The sequence below is a fragment of the Abramis brama genome (genome assembly GCF_963993115.1).
Source record: "Abramis brama genome assembly, chromosome: 4".
NCBI lineage: Eukaryota > Metazoa > Chordata > Actinopteri > Cypriniformes > Leuciscidae > Abramis > Abramis brama.
The window spans coordinates 29,179,897-29,196,004 of NC_139966.1; the positions used below are offsets into that span (position 1 = coordinate 29,179,897).

Genomic DNA, 16,108 nt, shown 5'->3' on the forward strand with positions numbered 1-16,108 from the left:
CATTTTTTTAATTTAAACGCTTCGGGTCCATTTGGACCCGAAGGACCCCAGAAGGTTAACAGTAGCCTAGGCTGCAATCTAGTGTATGTGAACCTTTTTTCAGATAAACACAAGTGCATTTTCAGACAAGTTAATGGACAAGTTAATTGAGTAAATCATACTCCCACTACGGTAATTAATAACAGACTATAGTAAACACATTTCCTAAATAGGCCTGTGACTATCTTACATTTTATGAAATAGTATCATTAGTTAAAAATAAAGTTTAAAATGCTTCCTGTTCGCATATTTCATAATAAAATGACAAATACCCTTTCTGAAATAAGTTTTTTTGTCATCATTCATAGATTTCATGTTAAAATAATATACAGATGCACTACCCTCTTCAAAATACAGCTGATATATTTTTGTACTTATTTATTTTGAAAGTTTGCCAATGGATAAATCAACTAATCCCAAAAAAAAATCAATAAATTAATCGGAAAAATAATCGTTAGATTAGTCGACTAATCGAAGAAATAATCGATAGATTAATCGACAACAAAAATAATCGTTAGATGCAGCCCTAGTATCAATAGTGTCTTTAACATAAAAAGCTAAATAGTATTATATACTGAATAAAAATGCATGTTATATTGCTCAATTGATGTTTTATTGTAACAGTTTGGATACGGTACAGATAATGGCATTTATATAGTTTAACAAAAATTATGCACAGAAAATTAAAATACATAAAAAATAATTGTGCACTGGCTCACCTGTTGCATGTGAAAGCAACATAAAATAAATTCTAAATAAAAATCTACATGGGTAGGCTTAGCCTACAATATTAAGCCTACATACTGTGACACATCGTCATGTGAACGACTTTTGTTAAGATCAAAGTCCATTTGTGTCCACAGTACATTGTTTGCAAAGGCTTGAACTTGAATGTTCATATTCATGTCATTTCACAGTTATGCCACATTGTTCATCAGTGTTTCAAAGCACCAAGTCACCACTTTAGTTGAGGGGCCACACACATGATGAAGTCATTGATAAATAATGCTTAGTTAATGATGACTAGTATTTGAACACCAACAGAATTCGTATGTTATGTGCTGTGATTGGCCAATTTGGGGGTCTGTCCATTTACCTGCAGGCTATGAAGAAGACATGAACATGCTTGGAAACTCAGATCATAATTCAGAAAAAAAGTTCTCACATTAATTGATATACTGTTCTAGCCTGTATGCATGCATTAGATAATGTGGATTTTTGTACATTCCTTTAATAATTCGAAGAGTAGTCTTGCATGCATGAATTAATACTTTTTTATGCATGAATTCATGATGATTCATGTACCATAACCATAGCTTTATCCACAATGGGTGGTAAAGACCAATTTTTTGTGTGAACAAAGAAAACATCATGATCATGCGTAATAAATCATAATTCATGATGATGTACTCATCTTAGTTAATGTTTTAATTAAGGTGTTGTTCATCCATGAAGTCATGAATGAAAAACATTGAACTCGTGTTAGTTCCTGATGATTCATGAGATATTAATGCATGAATGAATGCATATTTCATGCATGAATACATGAATTCATGATAATTCATGTACCCTTACCGTAAAGTGTTACCAAGGATTTTAATGCACGACGTAGAGGCGAAGAACCACCCGACGCGAAGCGGATTATCCCGCTTATACCTTGGTTATTTGCCAAGTTAAAAACAAGTTAAAGCTGTAACTGATGTGTATATTCAGTGTATTTTTTTTAAACAGACGTGTAAAAATGACGGTTATTTTCTTAAGTTACAGCTCGTTAGTTCCAGCACTCCGTACGCTTTAAATAAAGTAGAGCCATCGGATTGCTTTTGTTTGAATGAAATATAACATTTATTTAAATTCATTATTAAAAGAGAGAGAGAGAGAGAGAGAGAGAGAGAGAGATGCGTGCGCGAGTTACCTGTGTGCGTCTCTTCTTTAAAGTCTAGCAGCTACAGTCCCCTCGTTGCTTAAGCATATAGCTTACTTAATGATTCTTTAATGGATTAATTAAAATTATTTATGAATGATAAAGCCAATCAGAATCGAGTATTTAAACAGCCCATGGTATAAATGGAAATAAATCGGATATGTGAAAATGCGACTGTCATGTAAACAGGCAGGTCGGATTATCTGAGGCATTAGGCAACGTCTTTGTGGTTTAATGTCGAGAGAAACCCCGACGCGCATCTGCAAAGGGACGGATGACCCGACGAAACGTTGTGTCGTCGTAGGAGAGGAATGTGGACAAACGTTGACACAACATATACAAACATACATAAATTTCGGACCCAAAAAATTTTCTCTTTCCGGTACTGACAGCATAGCCTCTATGCTATCACTCTCTCACTCTCTCTCTCTCATCAGTTAAAGATGAACTGAACTGAAAGAATCAACATTGATAACGTGTTGTTTATGACAATGAAAAGTAAATTACACAAAAAAATATTAAAAATATCAATGTAGCTTTTTTTTAAGCAACACAAAAATTGAACACAGAAGTAGGCTGATTTAAAATGAACATTTATTTAAAATAAAAGTTCTTCTTTTGGCAAAATTACATTTCCTTAATAGCCTAAACAGAGGCTTTACTCCCTTCAGACTTAAATTGTTAATGTTTCATAACTGTTTGAAAACACTCCTTTATAAAGGGCATTTTTTTCTTAATTTTGTTAAATGTATGCTCCATCTTTCATTTCAAATTCTTCAATTTGATCAATATATTAAATTAAAATAAGACACTAGGCTGTTACCAATCAAATGAAATAATTTACATTGAAAAATTATAACTGTATTAAATTAGATTATTCTGTATATGATCCCACACAGTAGTGAAATGCATAGCATTATTCGCATATGATTTAGCAGTGTATAAAAATATTAAAGGTGTGCATCATACATGAGACCTATATGAACAATGCACAGTTGGTTTTATGACTGTAAGTCACTGTCTTCAAATGATATTGAATGTTCTGTATATGATCCCATACAGTAGTGAAATACATAGCAATATTTGCATATGATTTAGCAGTTTATTGTCATAAATATCAAAAATATTAAATATCATTAAAACCTTTTCATTTATGGAGCCATTTATGGAGTATTGCATTTAATCAAAAAAATACTTTGCCTTGAGAAAAGACAGTAACACGTTAAGACCTTCCGCACTGGTCCGATGCCGATCGAGGGCGATCTTACATAATTAAGGCATTAAGATCAATTTCCAAAAGATGTTTTTTTTCCCCTCTTTTTAGTCAACTTTAGCATGGGTGTGTTCACTTATGCTAAGCACTGTATATAAAATAATAGATCTTAGTGTTACACTTTTAATGACTAAAAGGCTACATGCATGAAGGTATATGTTTTTTTAGATAAAGCTATGTTTATGTAGAGCTGCATATTCATATATATTACTTCTGACTCCCCTCTTTTGTGTTTCTGTGTGACACTGATGCTGATGAAACCTGCACCAAGGGACTCAAAAAGCTGTCCTCACTGTTCTGGAAGATGATGTGGCAACAGTTAATTTCAATCCCTTAATAACGAGCATAGCTCTGGCAGTAGAAGAGCAAATTGTACTAGATGATGTTACACTTTCCAAGTTATTTAGAAATCTATAGACTTAACCTTGCATGATTTTTTTTTTCAATGTGCTAGAGTTTTAATTGAAATGAGTGGATTTGAAAAGTTTATAAAAAACCGATATTAATGAAGTTGTATTGTTAATTTTAATGGTTGTGCCCATTTAAAGATTGTTTTTGAAGAACCAATTTTGTACTGAATAGCATTTAATAAATGCATATTGGATTGACACTTCTTTGCTGAACTTAATAGTTTAGGTTAGTTGCACACCAACTTTAAGTTTGCAAATACAATAAAACTACACATTATTTCTGGTTACACCACTCACTGTTATAAACAACTGCTTATGTGTGACAAACCTTATGTGCTTTTCAGGGTTAGAATTATGATTTCATCTTTGTGAGGGTCTCTTTAAAAAAAGGGGGAAAAAGTAGCCTAAAAGCAGGCGCGGTGTAGCTTAATAATGTAATATAAAAATATAAAAATTTGTAAATATAATACAAATTTAATAAAAAGCGTTGGTAACACAATTTAAATAAGCTACATTTGGTTTAATTTGTCGTTTAATGAGGTATAATATATGCTGTTGTGAGAATTTTCACGTGAGTAAATGGATATATCCGACAGAATTGAACGAGTACTTAAGTGGTCCAGTGGTAGAACATTTGCCAAACGTGTCAGAGGTTCTGTGTTCGATTCATATAGGTTTTTTTTTTCCATCAAATCCGGTTATGTTTATATGTGGTTCTATATCAGGCAGAGACACGTTTGTGTGCATTTTGTTTTGTAATTTCACTGGAACGAATAGAGAGTCTCCACAACGGATTGAAGCGCGACCGAGTGAAGACGTGCGAGCCACAAACAAACACAGTAGGCTATCCGCGCCACTGATCGCAGCGGCACTTTTATCGCTTGATTTAAGCATAAGGATGTATACCGTAGCGTGATGACGATCCGAGATCCCGAGAGATCCATGTGTTTGGCATCTTGTCCTATCTTTTAAGTCATGCTACAGTAGTCTGAAGGGAAAAGTGCTTTATTTGTAATTTAAAATAATGGTGCTAATGATTTTTAGAGACCCCCACAGGTGTATGATTTTACTGCTTTCATGGGAGCTCATCCTCTCAATGAGAGCTCAGCTCCCAATGGCTCCCACGTAATTCGAATAATAAAATTAAATAAAATTACTGTTTGTGTAGTGTTCAATGTTTGTGACACATGACTTGCGCGCTTATACGAGTTGAGATTGCTGTTAGCCTCGATCGTTTCACTCAGGGGAAAATGTCAAAAAGACAGGAAAGTTTGCTTAACTTTTTAAAATACGCTGGACAGTCAGATCCCAAAGAAGCAAAAATCGTTTCCGCTGATCAAAAAGAAGACCACGGTGGACACAGTAGCCTAGTATCGACATAATATCTCGTTCTTTCAACAAAATAAGGGAACATTCTGATTCTAATCTGCATTAAGCCACATTAAGCGTTCTTATAATGGTTTTCTATGGGAGGAAAATGCTTAACGTGTAAATGCGTTCATATTATGGGCTCATCTGATTTTTTTGTACATAGCATATTTGTTAGGATTTTAGTATCATAATGATTAATAAATGCACGCACAATTATCCGTGAACTTGATTTGAACAAATGCCTTTCAACTTGTGTGTGCAAAATTCAGAATTAAATTAATGTGCAGAAATTTGTACAAATAGAGAGTATGTAGGCCTACTATACTGTTGTAGCCATTAAAAAAGCGCATTTACATTTCATATAGTATATAGTTCATATAGTTTCATATTTGTTAAAATATTATAATGTTGTTATTTTTTTCCATTTAGGAAAATAATGTTTTATGTTGATTTATGAAAAGTGAACAGCACGATAGGATGCGCAATATGAGACATGGAGCGGGTCAGACATGATTTTGACCGTTGAAGTTGAAGTTGTTTTGTAGAAAGCCTTTCTTTAAAGTGAATTTCGTTTTGTATAAATTGTATCTTAATTTTAATCAATTTTTCATCAACCAATTGCCTGTATTTAATTAATAGGCTACGAAACAAATATAACGGAGGCGCCCGCGCGCTCACTTGCATTGCACGTGAACTGGAGCACATCCTCAGTGTATGCCTCACACAGACATGACAAATACATCAAATACACAAAGCTTGAAATGTCTTTAAACGAAATAATTCAAAACGAAAAAAGAAAAAGGCTAGGCCTACTATCTGATTATGTAATCCATTAGGCCTATTTATGTGCATTTCTCTCTATAGGCGCGTTCACACGAAGATGGCGATCGTCAACTTAATATTTGCAGCCGAGTCGACACTTTTAGAGAAAACACTTGTTTATTAATAAAAATCAATACACGCGTCACCGGATTTACAGATGCACACACACATATTATTTCGAAATAACGAGATATTGTGTTGAAATAACATTATTAATAATAGCCTAGCCTATATATCTTTTAGAATATTTGATTGAATGCTGAATGTTTCGCTTGTTCAATTTAATAAAATTAAAACTTTAATTCTGATCATTAACATAACTGAATATTAAATATTTTGTGGCCAAGTTTTGCGCAGCTCCCCGTCAATGATCTTGCACCCACTCAGCACATGCGTTAAAAATTCTCTGGCGCTGTCCCTGCAGAGAAGCTATAGGCAGTGTATTTATTTATTTATTGTTTGTTTGTTTGTTTGTTTGTTTGTTTGTTTGATCCGTTACCTCCAACCCACGTTTTGAGTCGCCCGATCCACCCCCCTCTGCGCTCCGGGACCTCCAACTTTACCAATTAAGCACTGCAGTGTAGGCCTATCGGCGAGCAAACTCCCCACCACAATCATTCCCTTTAAATAGACTATTAAGCCTTTAATGGTTGGCCAGCTGATGTACCTTTGGATATAATTTATTAATAATTAAAATAAATTATAAATTATAGGCTATTTATAAAATAAATTATAATAAAAAAATCTAACAACATATAATAAAATAACATAGGCCTATATTAAAACTTACAATTGACAAAAGCAGCCAACTAATTCTTTTTCTTTAGTAGCTATTCAAATCTTTACATAAAAAGTCCAGTGGGTCGAAGATAACTTTGTTTCGAGTGTCATGTGCAGTCTTTTTGTGTAGCTATTTCTCGAACATGTCACGTTTATTAATTTATTCGATGATGCAAGGCCATTGCACACACTTAATACAACAAACAATGCAGTGCATTTCACAATAATAATACAAATAAAACATTTGACCTCATTGGTATAGGCTTTTTTTGCTGTAGCCTACTCATAAGTGTTTGCTTTACCCCGGGCTTAAAGTAAAAAGATGTCTTGACTATGAAAAATAGTAGTATAATTTAATTAAATGCATTTATGGTGAGATTACTACATTTTCATGTCAATCTGTGTTAATTTACACCACGAACCATGTGCTGTCACTTTAATTCAGCGCGTGCAGCACAGCAGAAATCTCGGCGCGGAAACGAAACTGCATCCGCTGTGAAAGCTCTAATTAACCTGTTAACATGGGTAGCCTACGGGAAAAAATACGCACCGCATTCGCACTGCAAACGGACTATGAGGGGAAAAAGGTGTTATGATTGTGCTTAACCAGACTGTAAAAGAACATTTTTTTCCCCACAAACCTAACTATTTTGGTAGCCTATGTAGACTCTTTGATTCTTTAATTCTTTCATTCATTCTTTGATTCTTTTCAGAAGCGGTTCCATATTTCAGTATAAAAAACATAGTTTTAAATGTTTTATTTTATTTATTTTTTATGGCCTGAAAAACTTTTATTATTATTATTATTATTATTATTTTAAGGTTTTATATTTCCAGGTTTTCCATGTAGGCCTATCAATGTTTTGAACACTTTGACTATTGACGATCAGAATTGAGATGGGAAGCCTCAGGAAACTGCTACAAAAAGTTCTGATGAGAATTGAACGAAGAGCTGACTCCATCCCTTTAAATACGAACGATAGCCTAAATGATGCTGAACATGTCTGTGAGGGAGAGTTTTAAATTGTGCCGCCGCTACCCACAACAGCTCTACATGTCTAAATATTCTCTCATATTTATACCATCATTTATCAAAATGGTTCATTATAAAACACGATTTGTTGTTTGAATGCATGGACTCGCGCAAACACGACATCGGCCTCCCGTATAGTGGGCCGACCTAAAGCCGATGTAACGGAGCTGGGAAATAGAGCACTGACTGACATCGGCCTCCCATATAGTGGGCCGACCTAAAGCCGATGTAACGGAGCTGGGAAATAGAGCACTGACTGACATCGGCCTCCCATATAGTGGGCCGATGCCTCTGCGATGTTATAGGGAGGGAGGCCGACGCTCGATGTTGGGCCAACGTCGGCCCGACGTACGTGTGCTATCTGGGCTAACTGCTGCCCTAACTAAACCTAAACTAAATAACGTGAAAACCCAACACCAATTACCACCAGCTTTAAAATAATGTTATAAACTAAATCTAACAAACATGAGTTCCACGCCAGGAACGTGCTTATAGGAAACACGATCATCGGTTCGACACGGGGAAACTCCATGAAGAGGCATAACGAGCCAAACACACGGGACACCTCGGAGCTCCGCTCCGTCTGCCACCTGAAGCGGAAATGGAAGTGAGAGTCAGAGAGCGAGAGCGGATGGCAACAAAGGCATTTTAAAGCAGTTGCGCCGCCTACAATCAGCAATCGGCGAGACGTCACGTGACCTATAGAGGAAACAAACACAACGCACAAAACAGCACAAACACTGTTCCCATTTTGCTTGGCAGCGTAACATAAACATTTAAATTGTTTCAATTGATGTAAATAGTTAAGACAATTTTCTAGTTTTTGCAAGTGATGTAAAATGAATTTATTATTTTTTAATGTAAAATTGTAATGCTTCGTTTAACAATAATGAACGTTATTTTTGTGAATGAAGCGCAGTAACAGAGAGGGTGTGTCTAATTTCGCTCCCTATATAGTGAGATCAGTACATCGTAAACACGAATTCAGTCACTGGCATAGTGACCCTGTCCCCCTCGGCACACTTCACGTGCTTTTGTGAACAGGTTAGAGCTCTCGGGCTTCCCAATCACAGTCCTCACAACTATGTGACTTAGTGGACTTAAAAGGGTATTTCGATATCTTAAAAGAGATTCTCATTCAAACAGGTGTGTTTGTAGTCTATGGTTTGCACGTGTGATGTAACTGTCGCGTCTCACGCACTTTACAAGTACTATGATGATAGGGACAGGGTACAACGGGGCTAAAGGCACACCTTAGGAAAATTAGTTCTTCACTACTCCCATAGTGTATGATTGCAGAATTTTTTTTTATTTTATTATTGAACATTGATGCTGATTTTGTTTGAAAATAAATTATAAAAGTGGTTTGTTTTGTTTAACACTAGAACTACCGGAATTCTATAACTACTATAATGGCCAGCAGTCATTCTGACAGCTCATACATTATTTGCATATAATTTCAATAAGCTATATCAAATCTAAGAATAAATGGATCTGTAATGTTAGGATAGGTAATAATAAACATCAGAACACTACATTTTAATTCTAATGTAGGCCTATGTGAAAATGTATTAGTTAATCGACAACCACAGAACAACTATCGTAATTACAGATACAAAGTCGAAAGTGATCAATTTTCTTTTATTTATTTTTTGTAAAATGAAAACAATTGTATTCATCCTTGGATATTAGATTACAATAACTTACATCGTCAATATGCATTTCAATGCATAGTTAAAACCTTTATGGGCACGTATGAAACGCATATGCCCCAAATTGGCCAAAACAGTCATTCTGACTGTCACGGGAGAAGAGTATGAAAATATAATAAACTGCGAGAAAACGAACTGATTTAGTAACCAATATTTGTTTTAGTGAGCAAAAATATCATGCTGTAAAATTACAATGAAAATGGTATGCATACGGTCAGTGGCCATTATGGCCATTCAAGGTATAAATACTCAAAATTCTTTTGTCTCTTGTAATTTTAATAAAATAACAATGATATAATGAAATATAGACACATTTAGGAAAAGTCAGGGTCCTATAGTTACATGGGTTTTATTTCAACAAAGTTATTACTTTGCAAAATTTTAAAACAGTCAAAATGACTGCCTTGGTAGTTCTAGTGTTAAAGGGGTGGTTGATTATGATTTCACTTTTCTAACTTAGTGTGTAATGTTGCTGTTTGAGCACAAACAACATCTGCAAAGTTCAAAGCAAAGGGAGATATTTGCTTTTAAAGAAATCGCTTTTTAAGGATTACAACAAATGGCTGGTAGGGACTACACTAGCTTCCTCCCGGGTTAGTGACATCATGAACCCTAGAATTTACATAAACCCCGCCCCCTGAACACGATTTATAGATTATCAAGACAGAATATGCTAATCAATGACTAGCAGATAACTACACATAAGCTACATAAATTCATCAACTAACCATTCAGAAATGTCCTGTTGCATTCTACATGTTTGTCACTTCTTCTTGAGTCTCTCCTTCATTGACTCCGTTGATATAATCTGACTCCAGTTTGAACATAAGTTTTTGTTTTTGAAATGTTCAGTGCATGTCTGTGTGAGGTAAAATGACACAAGCTGTTGAAGCTCTGCCTCATGTGCTGGGTGCAGCAGCTCATTTGCATTTAAAGGGACAGACACAAAATGGTGCGTTTTTGCTCACCCTCAAAAAGTGACAACTTTAACATGCTATATAAAAATATCTGTGGGGTATTTTGAGCTAAAACTTCACATACACACTCTGGGGACATCAAAGACTTATTTTACACCTTGTGAAAAGGGCATTATACCACCCCTTTAATAATCTTAAATGTATGAGATGGCAAGGGGGGCATTTTACCCCACACACGGGCAAAAGGCATAAATTACTGATACAGATACTTTAGCTAAAGTAATATTTTTAATAATGTCCAAGTTAATACTTATTCAAAACAATCACTTCAGCAAAGTTTGTTCTAATTTTTGTTTATTTTGATAAATAAAAGCATTGTGTTTACTAAATATACTGTCATTAAAATATACTGTTCATTTTTAAAATGCGAAAATAGTAAGGAACAGTAAAAAGTAAGGATTCTGAAAGCATTGAAAGAGATCCCATAATAATTTAATTTACAGTAGTCAACGTTTGAAGTGGATCAAAACCTTTTACCAAAGTTATAGCCTAGGCCTACATGAATTTTGAACAATACCCGTTCTTGTCTTAGGACAACTTTTTTGATCCACTTCTTAACCAAATGTTGACTACTGTAGCTTTACAGTAGTAACAATAAATTATATTTTATTAATTATAATTAATATCATTTTTAAATATGATGTTTAAATATGGGTATTATCTATAAGGTGGACAGTAGGTGCGTCAAAAAACACAATTCTTGAATTTTGATATGGCTTGGTGCTAAAAGTGTTCCAATATACACTACCGGTCAAAAGTTTTAGATCGGTAAGATTTCTAATGTTTTTAAAAGAAGTCTCTTCTGCTCACCAAGGCTGCATTTATTTGATTAAAAATACAAACAAAAACAGTAATATTGTGAAATATTATTAGAATGTAAAACAGCTGTTTTCTATGTGATTATATGTAAACTGTAATTTATTCCTGTGATCAAAGCTGTATTTTCAGCATCATTACAGTCTTCAATGTCACATGATCCTTCAGAAATCACTCTAATATGATGATTTGATGATCAAGAAACATTTATGATTATTATCAATGTTGAAAACAGTTTTTTACATTTTTATTTCATGATGCTATGATGAATAGAAAGTTCAAAAGAACAACATTTATCTGAAATCTAAAGCTTTTGTAACAGCTTTTGGGTCAGTAAGAATTTTAATTAAATTTTTGGGGGAAAGAAATAAAATAAATCAATACTTTTATTCATCAAGGATGAGTTAAACTGATCAAAAGTTACAGTAAAGACATTTATAATGTTAGAAAAGATTCTATTTTAAATAAATGCTGTTCTTTTGAACTTTCTATTCATCAAAGAATTTTGAAAAAAAATGTGTACACAACTGTTTTCAACATTGATAATAATAACGAATGTTTTTTGATCATCAGATCATCATATTAGAGTGATTTCTGAAGGATCATGTGACACTGAAGACTGGAGTAATGATGCTGAAAACTCAGCTTTGATCACAGGAATAAATTACAGTTTAAAATATATTAAAATAGAAAACAATCATTTTAAATTGTCATAATATTTCACAATAATACTTTTTTTTAAAATTATTTTTGTTATCAAATAAATGCAGCCATGGTGAGCAGAAGAGACTTCTTTTAAAAACATAAAAAATCTTACCGATCTAAAACTTTTGACCGGTAGTGTATGTAGAAACAACACATGCAAAATATTTTTCCAGTACATGATGATTTAGGGATGCCACCACACATCTGTTTTTGTTGGATAAAGTGGTTAACAGTGCTCAATGGTCGCCATGGAGATCTGAGGTAAACAATACTACAGCTCAAGAAAACTGAGGTGATCTTTCTGTTTGAGGTGATCTTTCTGTGTTGGGTATGTATTATTACATATTACTATCATATCTGTAGTTGTGTCTTTGTATACTTATTTATCATAAGTCATTTAAGTCATATTTATAGGTATCATTACATCTAGCTAACGTTAGCTAGCAACAGTTTGCTAACCACAGTTAGCTATCTATGTTAGCTAAGCTATTAAGCTTAACATCAACAGTATTCTAGAGTGGACAATGTCATATTCAGAGTATAGATGTCTCATGTTTATTGAGAGTAGCATTGTAGTTGTTACAGTAAATTAACATTTTAAATACAAGTATATTTGCAAGCACAGCTAGCTACTCTTGTAGTGATGTAACGGTAAGTTATGATGAAGCTAGACTATGTACAGCTAAAATTTGTGGCTTATGCAAGAATGGTTTATCATAATTGAGTGATATTAAGTATGGTAAGATATGATTTTAAACACTATCCTTGAGCTTTTATCCTTTTCATTCTCAGGCACTGCACAACACAACCCACCCCAGGATCCAGCTCTCCTAAGATGCTGCCCTCACCAACTGGTCCCTGCCACACTAGCAGTCGCAGCCTGGTCTTTGGTCTGGGCCCCAGCATCACCAGTGAGGATCATCATCGGCGCCAAACTACCAACTGGTTGTCAGATCTTACGCTGCATGCTTGCCAAGAAACCTGGTGCAAATGGAGCGTTGTCGCAGTTCGAGGTAGCCAAGGTTGTGCTAGAGCAGGTGCGGCCATTTTACAAGAAAGCCAACATCCAAATGGTGAGCGACAAGCGTGCGTGCCACAAGATGGTAGACTTAGTCAATGCTAACAACAAGCTTCGGAAAATCTCCCAGGCCGAGCGCTCCAGTGAGACTACAGCGAAACAATTGGACAAAATGGAGTGCAGACTTGATGCCACATTTCCGCTGTGGCCTCCAAATGTTGAAAAGCTGATTGATAACCCAGAAGACCTAGCTTTCTTGGCCAGCATGAAGACTGACAGAGTGGCCACATTTGGTGTATTGGACAAAAAGCGGCGAGAGGAGCGTCAAGCTGCCGCAGCAGCCAGGCAGTCCCGGTGTGAAAAGGAGCTGGAGGAGATGACGGCAATGTCCAGCTTGGAGTCGGAGAGTGATGAGGAGTCAGAGGAGGATACTAACACAGTCTATCCACCATCTGAGGGCGAACCATCCCACAAGCATAAGAAGACTGGAACAAACGTTTTCATTCCACATGACATCCTTACTGTGCGTTCACACCGGACGCGAATAGCACTTCAAATTCGTGCCTGCCGCATCTAGTTATACGCTTGACCACTTTGTGTCCATTCGCGTGTCAAGAGCGAAATTGACGCATGTAAAAACAAAAGTTTGAGGCGAAATTTACGCGCGTCAGAGGCAAAAGTTTCGAACCCCGTTGGCGGCCATCTTTTTACAAGATGTCTGTTGTTGATCGGTCATTTTTCGAGAGAGTCACCACTCTGTATTTGCTCTGGAGAGCAGAACAGCAGCGTAGGGATCATTGTCGCTGTATTTGGGTCCACCAGACCCTTCGGAGGCGAACCCAGTTCGGCGAGTTTCACCATTTGCTCCAGGAGCTGCGCCTGGATGACGGCCGCTTTCAGCGGTACTTCCGCCTGTCCCGCGCCCAGTTCGATGACCTGCTGTCCCACATCAGAGCAAGGATCACCCTCCAGGACACCAACTACAGGCGCTCTATCCCAGCTGCGGAGCGCCTGTCCATCTGTCTTCAGTTAGTAAATGTATATGATATTTTAAATACAGTATATTCAATATGCTAACATATGCTGTCAATGTTTTTTTAAACTGTGGTACGGATACCACTGTTGCGCTCTTTCTAGTGATACTCAGTTAACTGACATTAAAATATTCTCTTGGCAGACGTGATACTGTCATGTTTCTCTGTATAAACACAGTGATCTTTCTAGTGATACTGAGTTAACTGCTATAACCTAGACATTAACCTAGAAATTAAATATCTCTATCTGTAAGCAATACGTAGTGCTTGATTATTGTCTATATGTAGTGCTTGATTATTGGCATTTTAATATACCATAAACCATTTAATAGTATACCTGTTGATTGTATAGTTTAATATGTAACTACAAGTGTACTTGTAATAATATTTACAACAATGTTTTCTAGGTTTCTTGCCACTGGGGACTCATTCAGGATGATAGCGTCCAGCTACCGGGTTGGTGTCTCCACAGTGTGCCAGATCGTCGCCCAGGTAGTGACTGCCATCTGGGACTGCCTTGTGGAGGACTACATGGCTGTGCCCACCACCGATGACTGGAGGTCCATCGCAGAGAGATTTCAGGAGCGGTGGAGCGGTGGATGGGAAGCATGTGGTGCTGAAGGCACCCCCCAACTCAGGATCCCAGTTCCACAACTAGGGAACGTTCTCCATCGTTCTGCTTGCAGTTGTGGATGCGAAGTATCGCTTCCGCGTGATCGATGTTGGGGGGTACGGCAGGACCAGTGACGGTGGGATTCTGGCAAACTCCGCCTTTGGACAGGCTCTCCGGGCTGGCACACTTCATCTGCCTCCTGACCACCCTCTACCTGGTGCTGAAGACAGAGGACCCCAGCCCCATGTCCACGTGGCTGATGAGGCGTTCCCGCTGCGGAGGAACCTCATGCGGCCCTTCCCTGGACGCACGCTTCCTCCAGAGAGGCGTGTCTTCAATTACCGCCTCTCCAGAGCCAGGCTGGTGGTGGAGAACGCCTTTGGCATCCTCTCCTCACAATGGAGGATGTACCGCCGCCTCATCGAAGTCCACCCTGAAGTTGCGGAGAAGTGTGTGAAGGCGACGTGTGTTCTCCACAACTTCATGCGGTATTCGGAGGGGAGAGAGGCACCTGCTGTGAGGGGCGCGGGGCATGCTGGAGAGGAGCCACTGCCAGGTCTGGGTCTGGTTGCAGCCAACAACTCCTCCAGAGAGGCACTCCAGGTGAGGGAGGTTTTCATGGAACACTTCTCGGCGGAGGGAGCAGTACCATGGCAGCCGATGGAGTAGCATTTGAAGTCCTCCTCATGACTTCCCCACAACGGCTCTTTTAAGAGCCACCCACAAACCTATAAAGAGCATGTCTTTCTCCATTATAATATTTAGTAATTTTTTTTCCAGGTTGTCAGCCTCAGTTCCAGGCTGTTAGGTCCACAACATGCACATGTATTAAGTTTAAACTCTGACTAACCTTTTCAAAATTACAGGTTTTCCATGTTTGTATACAAGGTAAAATGATTTATTTATTTTTAAATAAATGGAGCCAGCCTCCAGAAAAGTAATGAACCTTTCTTTCTTTTTTTTGTTGGTTGTCTTTACATTACAATGATGTTTCAAATAATCTATATTTAGATATGGAATAAATAACATTAAATACTAAATTAATACATCTCATATCGTCGCTGTCGGGCGGAATCCTCGTATCTCCAAAACCATTATTTTTCAGGAAATTAAAAAAACTGCATATTTTTTGAGTTATTAAACATTGTGTCGTTAAAGTTGGTATTATAACTTATATTTCTATCATATACTGTTGTATACCAACATTAACACAACATTTCCGCAAAATCATGTTTAATCGGAGATACGAGCTTTATGACTTGGGAGCAGGGAGATACGAGGTTACGCTGTCATTGATTAGAACGGTACAGACACAGACGTCGCTGCTGCCGGTGTTGTGCCGAATTTCGACTCCCTGCCAAATTATTACTCCCCTCGTTGAAGTCAGTACCTGATTGCCTAATCCTAACCCCACCCCTAATCCTAACCCCTCCCCCACAACTAATCTAAACCTACCAATACTAGGGGGGTAATAATTTGGCGGGGGTAGAAATTCGGCACTACACCGGCAGTGTTCATCCAAGTCTGCGGTCGCATTGAGCCTTTTGACAAGAGATAAGGCTTTAAGAACTATTCAAATCT

The 16,108-nt window shown here is 37.0% G+C and overlaps 2 protein-coding genes across 2 annotated transcripts in view; both read left to right on the top strand.

Annotated features, from left to right (window-relative positions):
• Positions 1 to 16,108, top strand: part of LOC311082127 (uncharacterized protein) — a gene marked incomplete at its 3' end in the record, with an annotated part of 57,485 nt that overhangs the window by 19,340 nt on the left and 22,037 nt on the right. The window lies entirely within an intron of this gene.
• LOC311082124 (uncharacterized protein) lies at positions 9,591 to 15,460 on the top strand (the record flags this gene model as incomplete). The annotated part of the gene is made up of 3 exons (XM_084112866.1): positions 9,591 to 9,603; positions 12,655 to 13,918; positions 14,322 to 15,460. The coding sequence occupies 2 exons, from the start codon at positions 9,591 to 9,593 to the stop codon at positions 13,455 to 13,457; spliced, it is 816 nt and encodes a 271-aa protein (XP_083968992.1). The 3' UTR covers positions 13,458 to 13,918; positions 14,322 to 15,460.